The following is a 22,946-nucleotide window of genomic DNA, read 5'->3' as shown; positions in this document are numbered from 1 at the left end:
AAAGCTAAAATCGCACAACGCACTTTTACCGCTACCATTCACACACGCGCCATCTAACCAAGTCCGATTTTTTTTTTTTTTTTTTGAATAGTCTTAGTTCTTCGCTGTTTTCAGGCCTTAGAATTTATTTGAGACGAATTTTATCGTATGCATCTTGTTGTGGACGAAATTTGCAACAAAAAAGGACCCTTATATTTTTTTCGTATGACAAACGCTGATTTTTTTATTAACGCGCAAAGTTATCCAATACTGCGCACAGGTCGGATAACGCTTACGAAAAAAATACAAGGGTCCTTTTTTGTTGCAAATTTTGTCTACAACAAGATGCATATAATAAAATTCGTTTCAAATGAATTCTAAGGCCTGAAAACAGCGAAAAACTAAGACTAATCCAAAAAGTCAAAATTTTCCGGTTGAAGAAAAGAGGTAGCGACTGATAGAGGGATTTGGAAGGTATTTGGAAGTTTTATTTGAGTGTACTATTCTGTCTAATGGAAAATTTTTACTTAATTTTATTTGATTTTAATAGTTTTAATAACTTTCCGTCGGACACCCTGTACATGCAGAATAACTAGAAGAATCATACCAGATAAAAAAATCATACAATTCTATTTTAAAAAAACGACGATCTTTTTCTTGGAAAGATCTAATTTAATTGACTTTCGCATTCCACATCTTCACCTACAAAAAAACTATTGACATCAGAAAACAAAAAATTAACTTATTATAGAATTTTATTTTAGAATGGAATTTCTTGAGTTCTTATAACTAAATTCATTTTCAAACAGCGCAAATTTTTTGCAGGAATATTTTTCGTCTCATATCAATGATTACACTTAATTTCCTAAACAAACTGACATATGTCTTCTTACATTCAGAGATCAAATTCTAAAAAAATATTTATATTTGTGTAAATGTTTGAATAAAAATTTGGCTAAACAATAATGTGTTTTTTTATTTACTGTCAGAAAAGAGCTTTTATACATCAAAAATATTTTATTAAACGTTTTTAATATTTACCATGATCTTCATTTATTTTACAATTCAGTATAACAAAATTTATTAATAATTACAATATCAATGCAATTAATACAACATTTTCGATATTTATGTTATATTCACTTCTTTACATTAACATTATATACAGCACGCAAAGCCTGTTAATACATTTTAATACGACTTACGCTTGTTTACTCTTGCGTAAATTAGATGCAGTGTACATATAATTATAATGAAAATTAATCAATAGCTTTATTACAAAGAATATACTTAACAATATTATGAAGAAACTAAGAAACAAAAATGCGTAAACATCAATCAGATTTCGTTCCACCCAGCTCTGAGATCTCAGCGGTGTTACTAAAGTTCCATTTGGATGGCGGACGGTGTATTCAACACTCCAAACAGCTAAATCTAATGGCGGTATTGGCCGATCCCGGAATTCGCTGGATAACCGTTTCATGTTTCTCGTATAACTGTACAAAAAGTTTCACTATTAATAATGAAATAAATAATTACATTTTAACAAACGCATCTTAATTAAAGGAAAAGCCAAATATATGACAAGACACATAAACAGGAAAGCCAAATTTCATAATCTATAATTTTATAAACAATTGTTTTTATAGGAATTTGTAAATCGATTATACTATATTAAATACTAGAGTTTAGTAATTATCTGAAATGTAGCTATATTGTTAATATTTACTGCTTAAATAATAATTATTAAAACATGATCAAAATATGATACCTTTCATTATAAAGTACTTCTTCAACTGCGTGTAATATCGACTGCGTGGACAAAGTTTTAATGTCCAAGTATATGCCAACGCCTTTAGCTACTAATATTCTTGTGTAGGATTTTTGATTTCCAAAGAAAGGCATTACGATCATTGGTATGCCTTTCCAAATAGCTTCCTGTGCACTCAGAAGACCACCATGTGTCCAAATTGCTCTTACATTTTTATGAGCTAAACATAAAAGTATATTATAATAAATATTTACTCTCAACTATGGAAATCTCACATTAATACAAACATTTTATTAGCTGTATATGTCCCGATTAAACTAATGTAATAAACTTTTAATCAACAATTTTGTTGCTTATACATCATTTTTAAACAAAAAACGAGATGTTCTTATTGTAATAAAAATTACTCTCTTATTATAAAGAGATTATAATATACATATAATACTGTAATAACTAAAAACTAAAATTGTCTGTTATAATAAGTGCGAAAAAATTATGAAATAAAATAAAATTGTTTAGACATTACTGCGATGTAACTATATGAACTTAATACAACAAAAATTGATTTTCTTATACTATAGTTATTTAATTTTGAAATGTATACTCCGTCCAACGAGAGATTGAGAGTAGGTCGGACGAAAACTCGTCCGTCTGCTCGCGCAGGTCTTCGCCCACAGAACATCTATTTACATATTTATACGGTACACCACGCTCTAGGGACTTTATCCTCAATCTCTCGTTGGACATTGGAGTATAGTTGTGCTGTAATTAGTCAATAACCAATCTATCCACAAAATATTTGTACATACACCTATGCGACGTTTTCGTGTATGTCTGATATTTTATTAAAACACTAGTTATTAAAGTAACAATTTGAACCAGTATTACGTAAAAGTAAGTAATTCTCATAATCATAAATCTCATTTTTCTCAAAGCAGTTTTTAGAAGAATGGTACCTATTGCATTAATATCGGTAAGAGTTCCGTGTATGCGAGCTCCTCCGCTTATAATCTACTTTTGCAGGCACGTACTAAAAGAAGTCGAAAGCCTCTGTGCCAACTTGCGGAAATAACTATTTTCTTAAATATTCAAATTTTTATTATTTTGCTAGATTTTGGATTTTTGACTGCATGTGCACAATATTGATCCTCTTTTCGCGTGAAAAGTTGAAAGTCCATGTAAAATTACACAATAAAAGATCTCGTTTTGCCCTGTTAGCAAAGGAAGCGAGGTCCACCCCCTAATTGTTGTGTTCAGAAAATACAATGCTATCTAAAAACCATCCACGCAAAGCGAGATCCACCCTACCTCATTCCACCCCACCTCTGCTACATAAATTTGAATATTTAAGAAAATAATTTTTTCCGCAACTGGATTCCGCATTTTGGCACTGGAGCTTTCGACTTCTTTTAGTATACGTACTACGTGGCTGCAAAAATCAGCGGGGGGTCGCATACGGAACTCTAGCCGAAACTTCTTTAAAAGAATTGTTTACGTTGATAAATGAATATACGCAAAGCAATAGCTAATTAAACAAATGTTATGTAGAAATATGTGTCTCATGTTTCTTGTCCATTCATAGAAACTGTGAAACGTACATAAAACTTCGCTTTGAGGCATCCATTTCATAACCATTACATTTTCCGGAATCTCAAACGGCACTTCAATATCTAACTTCCACAGCACTCGCTGCTTCAGTTTCGACAGAGCCAGTATAACAGTTTTAACCGTGTCTAAATTCAGATGTTTCCATTTCACATTTGTTCCTAACGATATTACGATAGCTCCATTCTTTGCTCCGTCAAGAAATATGCGCAAATCCTGCAAAATAATGGTGAACATGAATATTTCGATAATATACAAAGATATGAATCTTAATGACGAAATATAATCGTAAGTAACTGATACGATTTTAATGGATTATATCTAATTGTAAGCAGAATTATATTATCAAACTTCTTTAAATAAGATTTATGCGGCATTCTTTTTAGAAGTCGTTGTTATAAATAGAATATTATTATAAAAAATATTTCTACGTTTCTAAATTTAATATTTCGTGAAATATTTATCTTTTGCTTACAATTTATTGATTATTATATAAATTAATTAATAATTAATAATAGAAATTATCTTACAAAATGGGATTGCAATTCATTAGATATTGAAAATATAGCATATATGTGTTTTTTACGTAGGTTTTAATTTCTACACAGCACACATGCATGTCTAAAAACTATCTTTACAACGTCTTAGGGCCAATTTCTTTACCGTTGGATAACTCTATCCTTCGGTTAACCTCACTCTTTATCTCTTTCTAACTGCCCCCTTAGAAAGAGATGAAGAGTGAGGTTAACCGAAGGATAGAGTTATCCGACGGTGAAGAAATTGGCCTTTATACGTACATAACCAACCTAAACAGCGTACATGTCTGGGTTGGTTATATGTATATGTATATGTACATTATATTACATAAGAAATAAACACTTGCAAAAACTGTTATAAATTTGAGTAAATGTCTATAAAAGGTCAAACTTCACCGATTTTATCACCATTTTAATATGTTGTAGAATAGGTCTTTCTGAGTAATTCTATGCAAGAAAAAAGTAAAAGACGGCATTGGTTTAAAAGAAATAGTAAATTAAAGTTTCTCAATTTTAAAACTTTTTTTTTCGGTATTATAAAGTACATTAATTCTAAGAGAAGTAATTTGCCGTATGTGTTTATAGACACATAAATTATTGATATGTGTGTATAGACAGTACACATATAAGCGGAGAGGTTACCGCCCTTCTTCCGTAGGCAGGGGTGAGTGGGGATGGACCTCGGTTCGCGTGGAAAGTTGAAAGCCTGAACCTTAATAGACCTTGTTTTGCCCTTTAACCAGAGATAAGATGGGGTAGAATGAAGCGAGATTTATCCCCCCTCCCCGCCTTGCTTATAAGGTAAAGCAAGGTCTATCATTGTACGATTCAGGTTTTTAACTTTCTACGCGAACCGAAATCCACCTCTACCCATTCTTGTCTGCGGGAGAGGGTCGGGGGGTAGTCCCTCCGCCGCCTACATGTGTACTGTATATATATACACACATATCAATAAATTACTTCCCTTAGCACTGAAAAATAATTTTTTGTTATTGTTATTTTGTTATTGTTATATTTTGTAATTATATTTTGTTATTATTCTAAAGTGTTCTTCAAACTATTCAACTTTTGTTTAAAATTTTTTTCTATCTTTTATCTATTTTATCTTTTTCTATCTTTCGGAAATATTCGGCCCAAAAGAGAAAAACCGATTGTTTTCAAAGGAGTGTTTTACACCCCTAAATATGCGTATAAATAAGTACTCCTTTATTTTGTATAGAAAACAACATATTAAAAGCTCATTAAAATCGAAGGCGGACACTTCCATATTTTTCCTTGTGAGATATTTTAAATTTTGTCATGACATTTTTAATGTACTAGACATTGCTACGCACGCGCTACTTAGCTTTAATATTATATACTGTTGCTATTATACTATTAGCCCTTTAATACACACAATTGTCAAAATATACGATGACAGCCGCTCACAAATAAGTAAGCGCAACAAGAGAACCAATCAGCATCGCGGAAAAGCGACAATAATAAAATTTGAAGTATAGGCTCCAATGGAAATCCGCACGAATATAGAAAACGGGCTAACTAAGTACCAAGCGCGGTAAATGATGCGCGAAAGTTTCATTTATATTTTTATTTTACATATTTTCCAACCCCTTTGACTGCGCGCTGACTAGATTTGTCAGACTTGAAACATAGCTCCGGTTGGAGTAGTAAAATTCCCCCCCCCCCTACACCTAATTAAATCGATTTAATTTAATTTTTGTTTTGCCCCCTTGACAAGGCGGCCTGACATGAAAAATAAGAGGTTTTATTTAAAAAATTTGAGGTGATCTTAATCTAACTTAACTTGACCTTGAAAAGGTCACTCAAGGTTAAGTCCATATTTTCATCATGTGGCCCTCTCCAAACCATGCAACTTTTGTCTATGACGAGTTACAGAAGAGATATTAAAATGCATTACTTAAATAGGACTCCTTGCATAATACAAAATGCATAATATAAAATATATAACAAAGCAGGGTTCGTATAATTTCTCTTACCTCAGGATACGTTACGATTACCTCGCCGGCAATTGGTTGCACGGCCTGAGCATTCAATCCTGCAATCTCTAGGGTATTCGGTGGCAGTGGTATCGCAGATTCGAGCGCAGAATGACTATTAATTAGTACAATATTTATACTTTCTCTTTCTATTTTATGTAATGGTCTAATTGCATGGCCTACATATTCCTCAGTAAGTCGTTGAATAATAGGGAAGAAATAGTAATGTCGTATGAGATCATCCACAGTGTAATATAAAGCATTCCACGTTCTCAGCCACAAACCTTCAGGTTTTGCAATGGCTGCATATGGGTAAGATCGAACAGTCGGATAACTTGGACCACCGATATAATCCTTGAGATAAGGTGTAGTACCAAAAGGAACATAGCCTACTATGGGTGGCTTGCCTTTAGCAATCTGAAAGAACAATACTTACAGACAATGGAAAAAGCTAAAACTAAATAGATATTATTTTTGTAATAAACAAAATAGAATAAATTAAATACTATTTTGCAGAAAAGGTTGTCACTTTTAGCAGATAATGCAAGAATAATAATGTAGTTGAAGTTTGAGCAGATCTTAAAGCAAAAATTAAAATTTTCCCTTATAAAAAAATTATTTAAAAAAAATAGATTTATAAAACAATAAAATTATAACGAAAAGTTGGAAAAACTGTTGTCTAGGGGACCCATCTCCAATGACCTTCACTTTGACAGACATATAGTGTCAAGGTCACCCTCTTAAGAAATCTTCAAAAGGTTTTAGCCGTTGTTCATTGTTTATTATAAAGTTATTAACAACATAAGTTTAATAAATAGAACGTACTTTTCCGACACCGTGTTCCGGTACATTTAAGGAGTCAGCATAATATGGTAGGAGAACCCGGAGCCTATATAATAAGAACGCTAAGGTTTGAACAAGTGTAAAACATATTAAATATAAATAAATTAATGAACTTGGTCTTGCACCAAAATATTTTTTGAAATATTTACTATAAAAAAACACAAGGTTTAATGCGAAAGAATAGTAGAGGAAAAACCCCGATTATGAGATATCACATCTATTTTGTGTGATTGCCGGAAGTCTATGGGCAGAATTGAAAAAAAAAGTAGGTCATTATGAAGGGAATTTAATAAGCTTTAAAATGCTGAAATGTAAAATTTAATTTAAATATTGATTTTTCTGAAAATTAGAAAAATGTAAAAAATAAGCTTTCAAAAAAATCGAAAAAGTGTGCCCCTAATATGAGAGACCCCGGGAAATTGCTAATAAAGTGCAAAATACATCATATTGCAATTAAAAAACTTTATTTAAAGTTTTTGAAAGACAAATGTAATGGAGAAGCATATTTGCAACAATCGTAAACCCACTTATACTCAATATTGTACCTAATCTTCCCCCTCCACCCTTCCCCCTCAAATCAAGGTCAGCACAGTCCTAGTCGCGAGACAGTGTCGTGTCTTTTTCATGCCGTTCTTATAACACTGTTTGTCAAATTTTAAATACGAGAAACAGATCACATCGAATGCCATCTATCGGATACTTTGAGATGCAATATTCTGATCTGATCATATATAATCTTATATGACTATATCATTTCATATACGATTATATTATTTTCAGTTTAAATTATAAGGTACCTTAAATTATAAGTCACGCTTAAAAAATAACATTTGAAAATATATAACAATTTTCTAAAACTTCCCGGGAAAAAATGGAGGAGATCTGACCATGTCTGATTTGATAAAATGAGATACAACGAGATCTGAAATTCAAGTAAAGTCAGATCTGATTGAATACAATTTTATCTCGCCAGATCTGCATGGCCATATCTGATCACATGCAGCCAGATATGCTGAACTATAATCCGATCTCACCAGATCTGACCATTGCTGCCGTTCGATATTGAATCGCAGATCCAATCGGATCTCTTCCGATCTAATCGGACATTATCTGATTGCTTCAGATCTCCTGAAGTACGAGCAGACATTACGCCTCAAATCTTGTCGGATCTGAGCAGACCTAGCCAGACATATCTTGATCTCACCAGATAACACCAATCTTGGCTTACAAAGTTGTGTTGCTGCGATCCAATCAGATCTCTTCCGATCTTGCTGGATCTGAGCAGACCTAGTCAGACATATCTTGATCTCACCAGATAAGACCAATCTTGGCTTACAAAGTTGTGTTGCTGATCCAATCAGATCTCTTCCGATCTTGCCGGATCTGAGCAGATCTCGTCAGTATAGAACTTATAAAAATTTCGTTCTCAAATCGTCCATTATTAATTTTTACATCCAATGTTGGACATTATATCAAATATAATATTAACTCTGTAAAGGGGAAGCTTAAATGATTTTTGGTCAAAAAATCAATTAATTTTTATATTAAAAACAGTTTTCTCAATTTTGAAACATTAACATATATAATAAATATAGTCTCTGCCAATTTGATAATAATTGTTAATTTCGACACCATATTTAGAATTTATTATAAATATTCCATTAAAAAAGTACCATGCAAAATTAATTAATAATAGGTAAATATAAAAGATTAATGTGTATATGTATATATAAAACATAAATTTTTTAAATTATTTTGCAAACATACCTTATAATTTAAACTGATAAAATAATATAATCACATATAAACTTATATAGTCATATAAGATTATATATGATCAGATCATAATGTTGCATCTCAAAGTATCCGATAGATGGCATCCGACGGAACCTGATTCTCGTATTTAAAATTTGATGGACAGTGGTATAAGAACGGTATCAGACACGGCAGTGTCGTGCTAAGTTGCGCCAAGTTATGTAAATCGTGGAACAGCACAACTTTTGTATCGTGGAGTCCACTTTTATAATAAAGTGGCACATTTAAAAAATAACATTTGAAAACAACAATTTTCTGCAGTAGATGGACACCGGATCGGATCAGATCTACTCATGTCTGATTGGATCTGAGCAGATATAATAGATTATTCTCGTTACATATCTGACTCTATCCGCTAGGATCGGATCAGATCTACTCATGTCTGATTGGATCTGATCAGATAGGGCCAATATTTTGATCAAACCAGATCTGAGTGGATCGGATCTGATGAGATTTGATCAAGTTTGTTCAGATCTCTTCCATTTTTTTCCGGGTTATTTAAATATATATGTCCTTATATATAATCTTATATAATCATATATGACCATATAAACTCTTATCAGGCCAAAATTCATATATGATAAGATAGCTTCTTATATGAGCATATAACACACTATAAGAGATATTTTTTATATGTCCTTATATAATCTTATATAATTATATATGACCATATAAGAGTTTATGCGGCCAAAATTTATATATGAGCATATAAGACCGCTTCTTATATGAACATATAAGACATTATAAGGGTTTTTTTTCCCGGGTCCTTAACATGCCATTTTTAAGATTAGATAATAAGAAGCGATTGTGAAGATTACCGCTGATATGAGCAATAACTAGACACTTTCAATTTGTTACGCAACGCACTCGATTTAAAAGGCAACTTCGCTAAATCGCATGCAGTTTCAAAATAGCCTAAACAATTAAAATTTACTAAAGTTGATTGCTCTTTACCTCCCATAATCCGTAGAAACATTGAGTTAAAGTAATGTCTTGCACTATTACGTCAAACTCGACTGTTTTAGCCACTTTCAAAAGATCTTTCGCTGTTTTAGTTTTTATCATTGTGTCACATGCGTGAATACCCCACTGATATACAAAATATGCCGTATAAAATACGCTATACTTCTCCCATTCAACTGGGTCATAATTATTAGATTCATCATAATTATCCATTAGACCATCGAAAACCTGAAAATAATAAGTACCCTTCGCTATACAGGAGAGAACATACGAAAATGTGACAAATTGACATTTCCAAAAGCATATTGACCTTACGTAAAATAGAAAAGAACATTTTAAGGATGTATGGGTGACATCTCAAAGCATTATTAAAAATCTAAAAATTTCATAGATTGTTCTATTATTACGTCTAAGTATCTGTGTAAAATTTCAGCACAATTCTCTTACTGGTTTAAAAGTTATTGTAATTAAGGATGTATTGGAGGTATTTCAAATATATTCAGAAAGTGCTGTAAATTGTTTCTAAATTAAATTTAAAATACTCTGTAAAATTTTGAAGTTATTTAAGAGTTATTTAAGTTTAAAGTTGATAAAATTAACATTATCCCTTATAGAGAATCGACACTTTGCTGTAAATATAAATAAAATATAAACAAACCATTAAGATATTTCTTAAACTTTTTTTATGTGTAAAACATACATCATTGATATTGTATTTTAAGTTTCAAAATTTTTTGCCACAAAAAAATGTTTTTAATTGTTTAAACAATACTAATTATTTAAATAACAAAAAATCATACTCAAACTGTTAACGGTAATCCCTTCTAACATATAAAAAATTTTGAGTTGTTTGACATACATGCAAAGTCTTCTTTTATTGAAAGTTTAACTTTTAGCAAGGACTGTACGACCCATACATCCTTAAAATAGAAAAGTTATGTTTTTTCTCATTTGTTTTATGATTTGCAAATAATCGATTTGTATCTCTCAGAATGTCTTCGAGTCTCCTATAATATCTACTTACGGCGTATGTTAAATTCTGCGCGAGTTTACCCTTGACCTTAGTCTCTAATATGCTGACTGCGTGTACATGATGACCTTTGCGAAGTAGCCCCTTAACCAAATGCTCCGTCCAGACGTGGTGGCTAGGCGACGGAACAGTCTCTACCACTAAAATCGACAATGGTTTCGACGCTATCACGATATCACCCATTAAAATACAACAAATCAGAAAAATGTCTCGACTCAACATTGTTGCGCAAAATTTCTCGCGTGGTCTTTCAATCAGATCCTGAGACCGAATGTATCTGCATGCCTAATGTAGCTATTATATATGTTCCTAGTATATATGTACAAGGTTGAACACGCCGCGACGGCATGCGCGCATTATCAAATGTACTCAACGCGGATAGCGGATCACGTGTAGAACCGAAGGCGCGCGAAGGTACGGCAGTCAATACGAAACGCCAGAACGAAATAGTGTCTGAGCAGAATAGCTGACTTATAATTTCAAGACAGTGTTTTATGCTTTAAATCTTTGTTTTTAGCAACGCACAATACTGTCTTGTGTCTCAAGTCTTAAACGAGTGTACAAAGTGTCAACATTGTAAGACTTGAGACACAAGACAGTATTGTGCGTTGCTAAAAACAAAGATTTAAAGCATAAAACACTGTCTTAAAATTATAAGTCAGCTATTCTGCTCAGGCCCATAAGCGAGCCACGACGACAGACGTGTGACCGACTCGAAGCCCTAATAAAGTATATTTGTGTGCTACGTCTAGTGAGTGACCAATTCACACCTCCACTCCTCCTTCGAACATACACAACAAATTGGCGACGAGGATGGGATAGCGAAAAGTGCACGTGTGGGCATATTACATGGAGCACGAATTGAACACGTGTTACATTATTCGAGAAGGAGCTACGCAGCCTCGCGACGAAGATTTCTGCTAAATTCCATACTACGTTACATGTACAAAAAAAGAAGAAGATTCCGCTATTACAATGGCGACGCCGCAGATACCGAAAGTAGAAACAGTGGTCCACGGAACATTTACGATCGAGCCATTCGAGAATACCGTTACAAATTGGAAACGGTGGCTACAGCGGTTCGAGGGGGCCATCAAGGTTTTCAAGGTCACTCAGGAACAAAAGGTTCCATATTTACTACACTACATCGGAGCAAGGTCGTTCGAAATTCTCTGCGATAAACTTGCTCCGAAGGATCCATACGAACAATCGTACGATATTCTCACGACCGCTCTGGGCGATTATTACGCGCTAGCACCCTTAGAAATCGCTGAAAATTTTTGTTTTCATCTAAGGAAACAAGCTGAAGGCGAGAGTGTACAACAATTTGTAGCTGCGCTACAAAAACTCAGCATAAATTGTAACTTCGGGGAATACCTATCCAAGGCGTTAAGGAATCAAATGGTCTTCGGCCTCCAAAGTAGACGCATACAGGCACGTCTATTGGAAACTAAAGATTTGACATTCAAAAAAGTGCTGGAGGTAGCTACAGCCATGGAGCTCACGGATAAGGATGTGACCCAACTTCAATCGGGGACTGCAGCGGTGGACTACGTAAACTCAAAAGAAGCAACCACTCCGAAGAAAGGAAAAACAACGGGGAATAGGAAACCATCGAATGCGAAATACAAACGTCCGAGAATTCGAATTCCAAAACTAGCAATACTAATACTGTTTGTTTCAGATGCGGCGGCAATCACTTAGCACCTAAGTGTACATTAAGTAAGAATGTAGACTGTAGACATTGCGGCATAAAGGGCCACCTGCAAAAAGTTTGCATGAAAAAGAAAAAGGAGCAAACGAATCAATTAGACGAAATTTTACAAATCCAGGGTGAACAAACCAAGTACAGAGAAAAGTTTTACACTACGCTATGGATAAATAATAGAAAGGTAAGCTTCGAAGTAGATAGCGGAGCCGCGATTACAATTGTAAGTCAGGACTTCCTCCAATCGTTGTTGCCAAACATACAACTTACGAAATCAGATTTACAATTAGTCACATTTTGCAAAACAGTAATTACAGTTATCGGTTACGCGCGAGTTAATGTTCGATACGGACAAGTTACAAAGACGTTGAACATGTACGTTTCAAAAACACGTAGAGAACCGTTAATGGGCCGGGAATGGATACGGCAACTCGATTTTCAATTGTCAGATTCTCTGCTTGCATTGTCACTAAGTACGGAAAGAGAATTACAAACAATTCTACAAAAATACGAAGCAGCTTTAGACCCTACGTCTACCGAGATACGGGAGATACAGGCTAGACTCACATTAAAGGAGAATACATCTCCTGTTTTTCTAAAAGCACGAAAAATGCCATTTAATTTGATGCCTTTAGTTGATAAGGAAATCGATAAATTGGTTACAGCGGGCATATTAGAAAAAGTTAATACATCAACTTGGGCAACCCCAGTGGTGCCAGTACTAAAAAAAGAATAACACAGTACGGTTATGCGGTGATTTTAGTGTCACGTTGAACCAATATTTAGTTGTTGACGAGCATCCCTTGCCCACTATCGATGAACTATTTAGTACGTTAGCGGGAGGTGAAAAATTTTCAAAAATTGATTTGAAGCAAGCATACTTACAGATGGAAATACATCCATTAGATAGGGAAATGATGACTTTAAACACCCATAGGGGATTATACAAAAGTACGCGCTTAATATTCGGTACCGCATCCGCTCCAGCAATCTGGCAGCGAGAAATTGAGAATATTCTACAAGGAATACAGGGAATCTCAATTCTTTTGGATGACATAAGAATTACAGGGCCTAACGATAGGGTACATCTCCAACGACTTGAGGAAGTTCTGACACGGTTAGGCAAATACAATATTAAAATAAATAGCGAAAAGAGCGAATTCATGAAAGAGGGCATACATTATTGTGGATATTACATTGACAAAAACGGTATACATAAAGAAAAGAAAAAGATGGAAGCCATCGAAAGAATGCCTTGGCCCACAAACATTACAGAGTTACGCGCATTCCTTGGAATGATCAATTATTACGGACGATTTATACGCAATTTAAGTTCGATTTTAACTCCATTACATAAACTGTTGGAAAAGAAAGCCGGGAAAGAGGTACCTTTTGTATGGTCTCCAGCTTGCGAAACAGCGTTTATAGCAGCAAAGAAAGCATTTACTAACAACGAGATCTTAGCGCATTACGATCCAAAACTACCCCTAATAGTAGCTTGTGACGCTAGTTCGTACGGCGTAGGAGCAGTGCTTTCGCAAAAATATCCGGAAGGGAACGAAAGAGTAATTCAATACGCCTCGCAGTCTCTATCACATACACAAAGGAAATACGCACAAATAGACAAAGAAGCATACGCGATTATATTTGTAATAAAAAAGTTCCATCAATACCTTTACGGGAGTAAGTTCACCCTATATACAGATCACCGACCTCTGACACAGATTTTCGCCCCCGAGGAGGGATTACCGGCACACAGCGCAATGCGCATGCAACATTACGCGATATTTTTACAAGAGTTCAAATACGATATCAAGTACAAAGATACGAAATCGCATGCGAACGCGGATGCTCTGTCGCGGCTTCCGATAAAACCGGAAGATACGTACACTCGCGACGTGGTGGACGATTACGAAATAACTACGATCGAGTTGTTACCAATTACATTTAAAGATTTAATGTTAGAAACCGCGAGGGATATTGAATTACAAAACCTATTACAAGGTTTACAACACGGCACTACATTAAAGACAGGGGATAGGTTCAATATACCACAAACAGAATTTAGTTGTCAACAAGGAGTTATCTTGTGCGAGACAATCGCGTAGTTATACCTAAGAAATTACGAAGTGCTATATTACGAGAATTACATAGCGATCACCCTGAAATAGTAAAAATCAAGTCGATTGCCCGAAAATATTGCTGGTGGCCCGGTACGGATCACGATTTAGAAACGTTTGTGAGGAATTGTGCAAGTTGCAACGCGGTACGTAAGGAACCAACGAAAGTTGAAGGACAAAGCTGGGAGGAAGCCGAACGGCCGTTCCAGCGTGTACACATAGATTTCGCGGGACTTTTCAAAGGCCAGTACTTCTTCGTTCTTGTCGACGCGTTTTCTAAGTGGCCAGAAGTACATGTAACTAAAGATATGACCACGCAATCAGTAATCCAAAAGTGTAAGCAAATCTTTGCAACCTTTGGAATACCTGAGATAATAGTCTCCGATAATGGACGACACTTCAAATCATACGAATTTTGCACAATTCTTAAAAAGAAACGGTATTATACATAAGACTTCGGCACCTTTACAGCGATTCTTATTACACTACAGAATTACCGCCCACCAAACGACGGGAGTGTCACCGGGTGAAAAGATGTACATGCGAAAATTACGTACTAGATTAGACTTATTACTACCAAAAAAAGGAAACAGTAAGTTCCCAACTACAGATGTAAAGGCGACAAAACAGGTACGAGAAGTACAAGAGGGAGATAGAGTACAATGTCGAAATTACTCTGGTCAGGGTAAATGGCGTTCGGGTATAGTTGAGCGAAAAGTAGGACGCCTACACTACATAATTCGATTAGACAATGGAAAAATCTGGACGAGACATATCGACCAGGTATTAAAGACGGGAGAAATATCTACACCACCCACCGAAATAGAAACAGACGACTACGGGCCAGTGCATGGAAACGGACAGCCCGAGCTCGAGACCAAATGGCACGAATTCGACAGATACCTTTTTGGATACAGCTACACCGGAGAGAAACCAAAATGCGGAACGCGAGGAAAACGCGAGTACTTTACGACAATCAACACGTAAACGCAAACCTCCGCAACGTTTCGGCGTATCTGTTACATATTAAGTTAGAATTACATATTAGATTTAGAGTACATTAAGCATTAGACAGAGGTAACACATATAAAAATTCGATTCATTTACATACTACATACAAGACAGTATATGCAAGGATAGAGGAGAGACTTCCCCCAAAATGTACTTTTTTTTTAAAAGGGGGGAAGAAATATTATATATGTTCCTAATATATATGTACAAGGTTGAACACGCCGCGACGGCATGCGCGCATTATCAAATGTACTCAACGCGGATAGCGGATCACGTGTAGAACCGAAGGCGCGCGAAGGTACGGCAGTCAATACGAAACGCCAGAACGAAATAAGCGAGCCACGACGACAGACGTGTGACCGACTCGAAGCCCTAATAAAGTATATTTGTGTGCTACGTCTAGTGAGTGACCAATTCACACCTCCACTCCTCCTTCGAACATACACAACAGTAGCATTCCCCCTCTCCTCATTTCGAGATAATAGCGTTATCGTAATATTACTTTATGTAACTTTAGACTGATAATATTGAGATTTTCTCAACAACTTAGCTGTACCGTCATAAAAATAAGAGGAGAAAAGATGCATAAATAAGTATATAAATTGTTTTTCAGACATGAGTTTAGATGAAAATAATTGAAAGTTCAACAATTTTTGTTCTCATTATTTCTTATTTCCAATGATTGTTTTACTTAATTCCGAATTTTTGTACTTTCTAAATACACAATAAACAATATATTTTTAGTTTCAGACAATAAAAAAATAAATTCCAGATCAAATTGTGTCGATCAGGCAAAGTGTCGAGTTTGCCCCGGCATTTTTTAATTTGAAAATTTGTCTTCGCATCACTTTTCCTTTCCTGGGGGCAAAACTAAGCGACGTACAGCAACATTTCTTTAAGCAATTGACGTGTAATAAGGCCAAAAATTCAATCAAAAGTTGATGAATCGTCGCGTTTCTTGTCGGCCTTTAGGCTATAATACACAAAATGCATAGCGTAGCATAAGCATAGCACAAGACCGCTGGACCAATGAGCATCCAGCATAATGTCGCCATATTAATTTACGTAAGATGCTCATTGGTCCAACGGTCTTATGCTATGCTTATGCGACGTTATGCATTTTGTGTGTGACGGCCTTTTCGATCAGCTGTACGCGACGTGAACATGTGGCAACGCTGCGCCGTGTAGTGTTTTCTTTCCAGCACTATTCTTTTGCAAGCAAATCTCCCGTTTTCGAAATTGCTTGTTACCTTCCATTATTTTTCAACATAAACACAATACATAACCTCACTCAAACACATGGCACTGGCATGATAGCTGCCTACAGCGAAGAGATGCAATGTCGCGACATTGCCGACATTTCTCTTGTACGAATGTCAACTGAAGTCAAATCTTGAACTGTTTACATTTATCAGTAGATGAATTGATACATGATCGAATGAAAATTTACATTATAAAACTAGTAATTATACAAGTGTTTAGAATATATGCATAAAAAGGGTTTTTCTTAAAAAAAATTTAGACCTTATATCGACTCATACGGTACTTAGCCCAATCACCAAAAACAACTCGCGCGCCTTTTATCTGATTTCGGCGAAATGTGATCGGCACGAAAAATCCCGTAACAAGTCACGGGCTTGTGAGTTAAAAAATATTTAGAGTAAGTAATAAATATTTAGTCAATCACAATACCCAGATAACACACAATATTGTATAAATATGTTATGCTGCTTCAAATATTCTGTTAAGAGAATATTCTCAACGAAATCATCTATAAATGTTAATAGAATATTTTCGTTTTAAAGAATGTTCTATAAATGTACTGGAAATATTATAAAATTGTCAGTAGAAATATTCTGTTAGTATATTCTATAAATATTATAGAGTGTAGCAAAACTAATCAAATTAAGCGGCGAAGTCGAACTACTGCAGCGCCGCGCCACTCCGCGAGCACGTACCACGTACTAGAAACAATAATAAAGAACGCGCGCGCGCTGTGGAACGCTGGTCGTTGGGCGGCGTGGCGTGAACAGGCCTGTTGTAACGTAAAGTAGGTATAATTTGCATCTTATGCATTTTTCTTGTCTCTTGGCGTTTTCGACCGAGGTGGGTTTCAATCCGGGTTTCAACGAAATCGAGCATTTATTCGTCAACGCGGGCGAATTGACCAGTAGATGCTCGATTTCGCTTGTAACTGGTTGAAACCCGGATTGAAACCCACCTCGGTCGAAAACGCTATCTCTGAGAAAATAATATACTTTTTATATTATAATAATTTTATATTTTTATTCAAATTCAGATCGAGTGATAAAAGTGTGCAATTAGGCGTCTGCGACTACACAATCATTTACAGAGGTTATAAATTTTTTGTTTAGATAAAGTTTATATATATTTACGTTCATGTATTACTATAACATAATAAAAATATGTGTTATAATAAACGTACAGAATTTACAATTATATATAATGTTATTTGTATAATTTTCCATCATATAATCCATATTTATATACAATCTAAATTGTACAGCGTGTTTTAATAATGAAAAATAGATTGAAAGAATATTCTGTATTATATTCAAGGAATATGAAAAGAAGCTTTTTAAAACTATCTGAATAATGTTTATAGAATGTTCCAGAAATATGTCATCCAAATCGTACAGCAGATGTTTATGCAAATATATATTTTAGGGAAAAAAGTAAGAAAAGGTAAAAGTGAGAATTAAAATGTTTTATCATATATACCTATATTACCTATATAATATAACAATATTAACGACATTTATAAAAATTTAATCAATACTTATTGCCAGAAGAGAAAAGAAATAGGAATATAATAATTTATTATAAATGATTTTCGAAGTAGACGTGACGCTCAGTGTAGTAAAGTAATTTTTTTTTTAATGGAAACATTATTGTAGTTTAGTTAAACGTACGGTAACTATAATACGGAAGCATAGTAATATTAGATAATTTAATTAAGGTAGAATTCAATTTTAGAGCATCAAGTGGAGTACAACGAGATTAATTAGATCATGTTTAATAATAATTTTTTTAATATATGTAATTCAGAATATGACGGAATTTATACAAATTTTATTACGCCTAGATTACATAATACTCATTCCATTAACGTAAATGTCAAACCCTGGATTCCGTAAAAGCGCATATGGGCGCATTTATCTATAGCATACGTAACGTTTACTATATAAAATGCGTGCATATGCGCTTTACGGAACCCAGGGAATATCTGTAATATTTACAACGTCTTTCATAATTTTTATAAAATTTTAATTATATGTATTTCAAAGAAAAATGTAAAATCTTTAAATTGCGCCAATTGCAAAGAGATATTGCTTTGAAAAATAATTGTTGTGCAATTAATTTGAAAAAATAAAACCCAAGTGGTACATATTTTTAAAGATATGACTTAAAGACAATTATGTTCCCATTCAAGGGTCTTCCTATCCCAACCCAAGTGGTAATAGCTTCTTAATTCTCCTTAACAAAATTATAATATTACAAATAATCATTTTAATAACAAAAAATTAAAGAGATAACAGTACAAAATAAAAATATTTAATTAAAATAAAATAAATAAATTTTTCTTGTAAAAAAACTTGGCGCTGCTTTTTTATTCCCGCATTCTTCTCTAAATTATGTTTATTGTTTTTTTATTTAATCAAAAATTTTAGTAGTAATGTTTAAATTTTAATGTTTAAATTTTGAAGTCTTGCAGGTTAGGTTGGATTTTTGGATTTATACATATATCACTTAGGTTGAACTAGGTAACGTAATTTTGTGATATAAAATATACATAATAATACATAATACACCGTAACCGTGTATTTGACTAACAAATACTCGTGAAAATGTGAAATAAGGCGCTGGTGGTACCAGTGGCAGATCGAGCGCATATGTTTACCGACGGTGTTAGTAGATCTGTCGTTCGTCACAACAGAGTCACAGTTTTGTTACGTCTCGACATATAGGCTGCATTCCGATATTCACTGTCAGTACTGCAAATCTATATTTTACGTCACGTATACTATAGATTTTCAGTACTGAAAGTTGCTGACAGTGAATATCGGAATGCAGCCATAGTATGGTCAGTATGGACTGCGCTCAGGTATAGAAAAATATGACCGGTGACTCACACCGGTGGAAGAAAAGAGGTAGCGACTGATAGAGGGATTTAGAAGGTATTTGGAAGTTTTATTTGAGTGTACTATTCTGTCTAACGGAAAATTTTTACTTAATTTTATTTGATTTTAATAGTTTCAATAACTTTCCGTCGGACACCCTGTACATGCAGAATAACTAGAAGAATCATACCAGATAAAAAAATCATACAATTCTATTTTTAAAAAACGACGACCTTCTTCTTGGAAAGATCTAATATAATTGACTTTTGCATCTCTTCCACATCTCCACCTACAAAAAAACTATTGACATCAGAAAACAAAAAATTAACTTATTATAGAATTTTATTTTAGAATGGAATTTCTTGAGTTCTTCCCATACAGCATGAAATATTCCATGAATGTTCTATAAATATTCTTTAGAATATTCATGAATTTTCTATGAATGATCTATAAATGTGCAAAGAACGTGTAATGTCCCGCTTTGAATGTCCTTAGAAATTTCTGTAAATATTCTCGAATAATCTACAAATGTTTTATAAATATTTCCGCATAATCCATAATTTTTTATATATGCAAAATATATTTATGGAACATTTATAGATTATTTTAGGAACATTAAAAATGGGGTATCGCATATTCTGTATACATTTATAAAACAATTATAGGATATTTGTGAATATTTGTGAATTTATTAAAACAATCTTGGAATACAGACATTTTTCTTAATATATTTGGGAATATTTACAAACATTTGTAGATTATTCGATAATATTTTTAGAAATATTACTTCAAAAAATAAAATATGTTTAACCCAATCAGCAATAATTGTGTGTTTCATGTTTGACAGATTTTTTTAATATCTGTAAAATAATATAGGTAGGGTAGACCGGGGCACGTTGTCACACGGGGCACGTTGTCACATCGGCTTTATTTAAAAAACTAATAACCAGAGGGCAGCACCCGTCATTCCCAAAACGTGTTAGTGTATGCCCATCTTTGGTGTGTTTACAGTGTTGAGATTGCTCCAGCCGTGTTGACGTAAAATCAACTTGAAAGTTTTTTGCGACCGTAAGTAAAATTTTATTGTCTAATATTCAACGTACTGGACATGAAGCTTATGTTTTTTCAGAATAGACCTTTATATTATCTTAAAGTATGTACTTTTACCTACCGCGTGCAATACCTAACCTTATGAATATCTCAAACGTGTCGGCCATGAGGCTGTTTGGAGTAAAAAAATACCCTCGGGGCACGTTGTCACGAATTTTAATGTCATAGGTGCAATTGGGATATGGTGCGCTCCTACAAACGGAAAACTGCGAGAGCCGCAGTAGTCGATCTAGAAGTAATTCGTCTTGCTGTTAACGATCAATAAGTTGCGCATTCGAGTGGAATTCTTGTATTTAGATTAAGACGAAAACTTCGTGCTTTTTGTACTTTTTTGAAATAAAATAAATGTTTCTGTGAAGGATTTTACTTTTTTACATTGCAGCGCACTATAATATATTGATATTTACGTTGAATACAGTTTGGATAACATTTTGCATGCAATTACATTTGATGTGACAACGTGCCCCGGTCACGGGGCAAACGACCTGTCGTTATTTATTGTTATGTAACAACTGTAGAGTAACAATCACACAAAATTCGATACTGTCCAATTGAAGCTGAGGGTTCACTCGAAATTTTGGCATATCACAGTACTCTCAAATATTGAATGTAAAAAATACAAAAAATATTGACAAAAATGCGTGACAACGTGCCCCGGTCTACCCTACATCTTGATATTTGAAAAATATACATATTTTGCGAATGTCATACTCTTGCTTCGCCAGAGACCTGCTTATATTAGCCCTTAACTGAAATTTACTTACGAGTTAGTCTTACCATCATGCGCCGCCTAGCGGGGTCGTTCCAAACTAGCACGGAAAGATGCGCTACTATGCATCTTTTAATTAAGAATATTTCATAATATTTTAAAAATATTTAAAAAAAATTATGGAACCAATAATAAATTTAAAATATTTTTAAGTAATTTGGAACGAGATTATAAAACAATAAATATGTAGATTTAAATTAATATTTCAAAAATATATTTCAAATATTTAAGAAAATATTGTCTAGGTGATAAAAAAGAACATTTTTATAAATATTTTTAAAAGATTCTTAAAATATTCTTAAAAATGTTATCACAAAAGGTTTTTTAACTTTTTTAAAATATTCCTAAAACCATTTTAAAATATTTCTTGTAATATTTTTATAGAAATATTCAGAAATATTTTTTAAAAACATTTTGTGCTGTATGGGTAGGTCCGAAGTTAGAGGGGAGACTGTGGTAAATCGCTTACAGTAATCACGACGATTAACGTAGATACTAAATTTTTATCAAATTTTACGGGAGACCAGTGGCAACTTTCTACCTGTATAGATACATACCTGCTTGTGCAGATACTCCATTGAAATAATTATATTTATTCCAAAAAATTTGTATTAATGTTGATTTCTACGGTTGACAGATACTTATCATATTTGTTTTCTTATTATCTCGATCGTTATGGAGGTTCTATGGTTGAATATGCGCAAAACGTTTGCAGAATATTCATAAAATATTCTTGAAATATGCATAACATATTGGCTGCGTTCGGGGAGCGCGCTATTAGCGCTATTGCATCATTCTATTTTTATCGCTCATCAGGTGTAAAACAAGGATAGAATAAGCAAATAGCGCGCTCCCCGAATACAGACATTGTAGATACTTCAAGAAAATCACGAAATATTCTATAAATATTGCAGAAAAATTTCTAAAAAGTTTTTATTAATGTTTTCCAGAATATTTATATAATGTTTCAAAATATTTTTTAAATATTCCTAGAATAGTTAGAATGTTTTTCCTAAAATATTTATAGATTATTTTAAAAATATTCTACTAATATGTAAAAAATATTCTATTAATATTCTGATTATTTTATGTTCATCGCAATGTTTACAGATTATTATCGAAATATTCATAGCAATTCTAGAAAAGTTTCTTAGAATATTCATAGCACATGCTATAAATGTTTAAGAATATTAACAAAATGTTCTGTAAATATTCCAAATATTCTATATTTGTCAAAATATTTATAGAACATTCTATGCATTTTTTAAATGTACTACATTTATTAAAATATTTGTAGAATATTCTATGCATATTCCAAATAGACAAAATTTCATGGAATATTTATAGAACTTCTACAGAATATTCTGAATGACCCGTGAAATATTAAAATATTTATAGATTGTTTATAGCACATTTCTTGCATATTCCATGCTGTATGGGTTATAACTAAATTCATTTTCAAACAGCGCAAATTTTTTGCAGGAATATTCTTCGTCTCATATCAATGATTACACTTAATTGCCTAAACAAACTGACATATGTCTTCT

At 33.6% G+C, this 22,946-nt stretch overlaps 1 protein-coding gene and 1 long non-coding RNA gene across 3 annotated transcripts; one reads left to right on the top strand and one right to left on the bottom strand.

Moving 5' to 3' along the window:
- Window positions 1–1,043: 1,043 nt before the first annotated feature.
- LOC139775360 (UDP-glycosyltransferase UGT5-like) lies at window positions 1,044–16,902 on the bottom strand. Of its 2 annotated transcripts, XM_071711290.1 has the most exons (7): window positions 16,629–16,902; window positions 10,534–10,679; window positions 9,501–9,737; window positions 5,889–6,305; window positions 3,349–3,571; window positions 1,751–1,970; window positions 1,044–1,475 (listed from the first exon to the last, which is right to left on the bottom strand). In XM_071711290.1, exons 1-7 carry the CDS (start codon window positions 16,633–16,635, stop codon window positions 1,181–1,183), a joined length of 1,545 nt encoding a protein of 514 aa, XP_071567391.1. In that variant the 5' UTR covers window positions 16,636–16,902; the 3' UTR covers window positions 1,044–1,180. The 2 variants fall into 2 exon arrangements, with proteins under 2 accessions (XP_071567391.1, XP_071567390.1); XM_071711289.1 differs by lacking the exon at window positions 16,629–16,902 and having other exon boundaries at window positions 10,534–10,880.
- Window positions 16,903–20,406: 3,504 nt separating this feature from the next.
- On the top strand, window positions 20,407–20,988 carry LOC139775359 (uncharacterized). Its single transcript, XR_011718811.1, has 2 exons — window positions 20,407–20,588; window positions 20,799–20,988. It is a non-coding gene; the product is annotated as an uncharacterized lncRNA (long non-coding RNA).
- The last annotated feature ends 1,958 nt before the right edge of the window (window positions 20,989–22,946 follow it).

The sequence above is a fragment of the Temnothorax nylanderi genome, unplaced genomic scaffold, assembly GCF_030848795.1.
Source record: "Temnothorax nylanderi isolate EJ_2023f unplaced genomic scaffold, tnyl_v1.0 TNYL_tig0097_pilon, whole genome shotgun sequence".
Taxonomy (NCBI): Eukaryota; Metazoa; Arthropoda; class Insecta; order Hymenoptera; family Formicidae; genus Temnothorax; species Temnothorax nylanderi.
Note: the sequence above shows the minus strand (reverse complement) of the source record. Positions and strands in the feature narration are given on the sequence as shown.

Excerpts from the sequence above, each read along its gene's own strand:
- LOC139775360 (XM_071711289.1), bottom strand. The coding sequence starts at position 10,761 with ATGTTGAGTCGAGACATTTTTCTGATTTGTTGTATTTTAATGGGTGAT. Across the intron at positions 1,971-3,348 it reads GCCTCAAAGCGAAGTTTTAT|CTCATAAAAATGTAAGAGCA; the intron begins GTACGTTTCACA and ends TTTTATGTTTAG. Across the intron at positions 1,476-1,750 it reads GAAGTACTTTATAATGAAAG|TTATACGAGAAACATGAAAC; the intron begins GTATCATATTTT and ends CTTTTTGTACAG.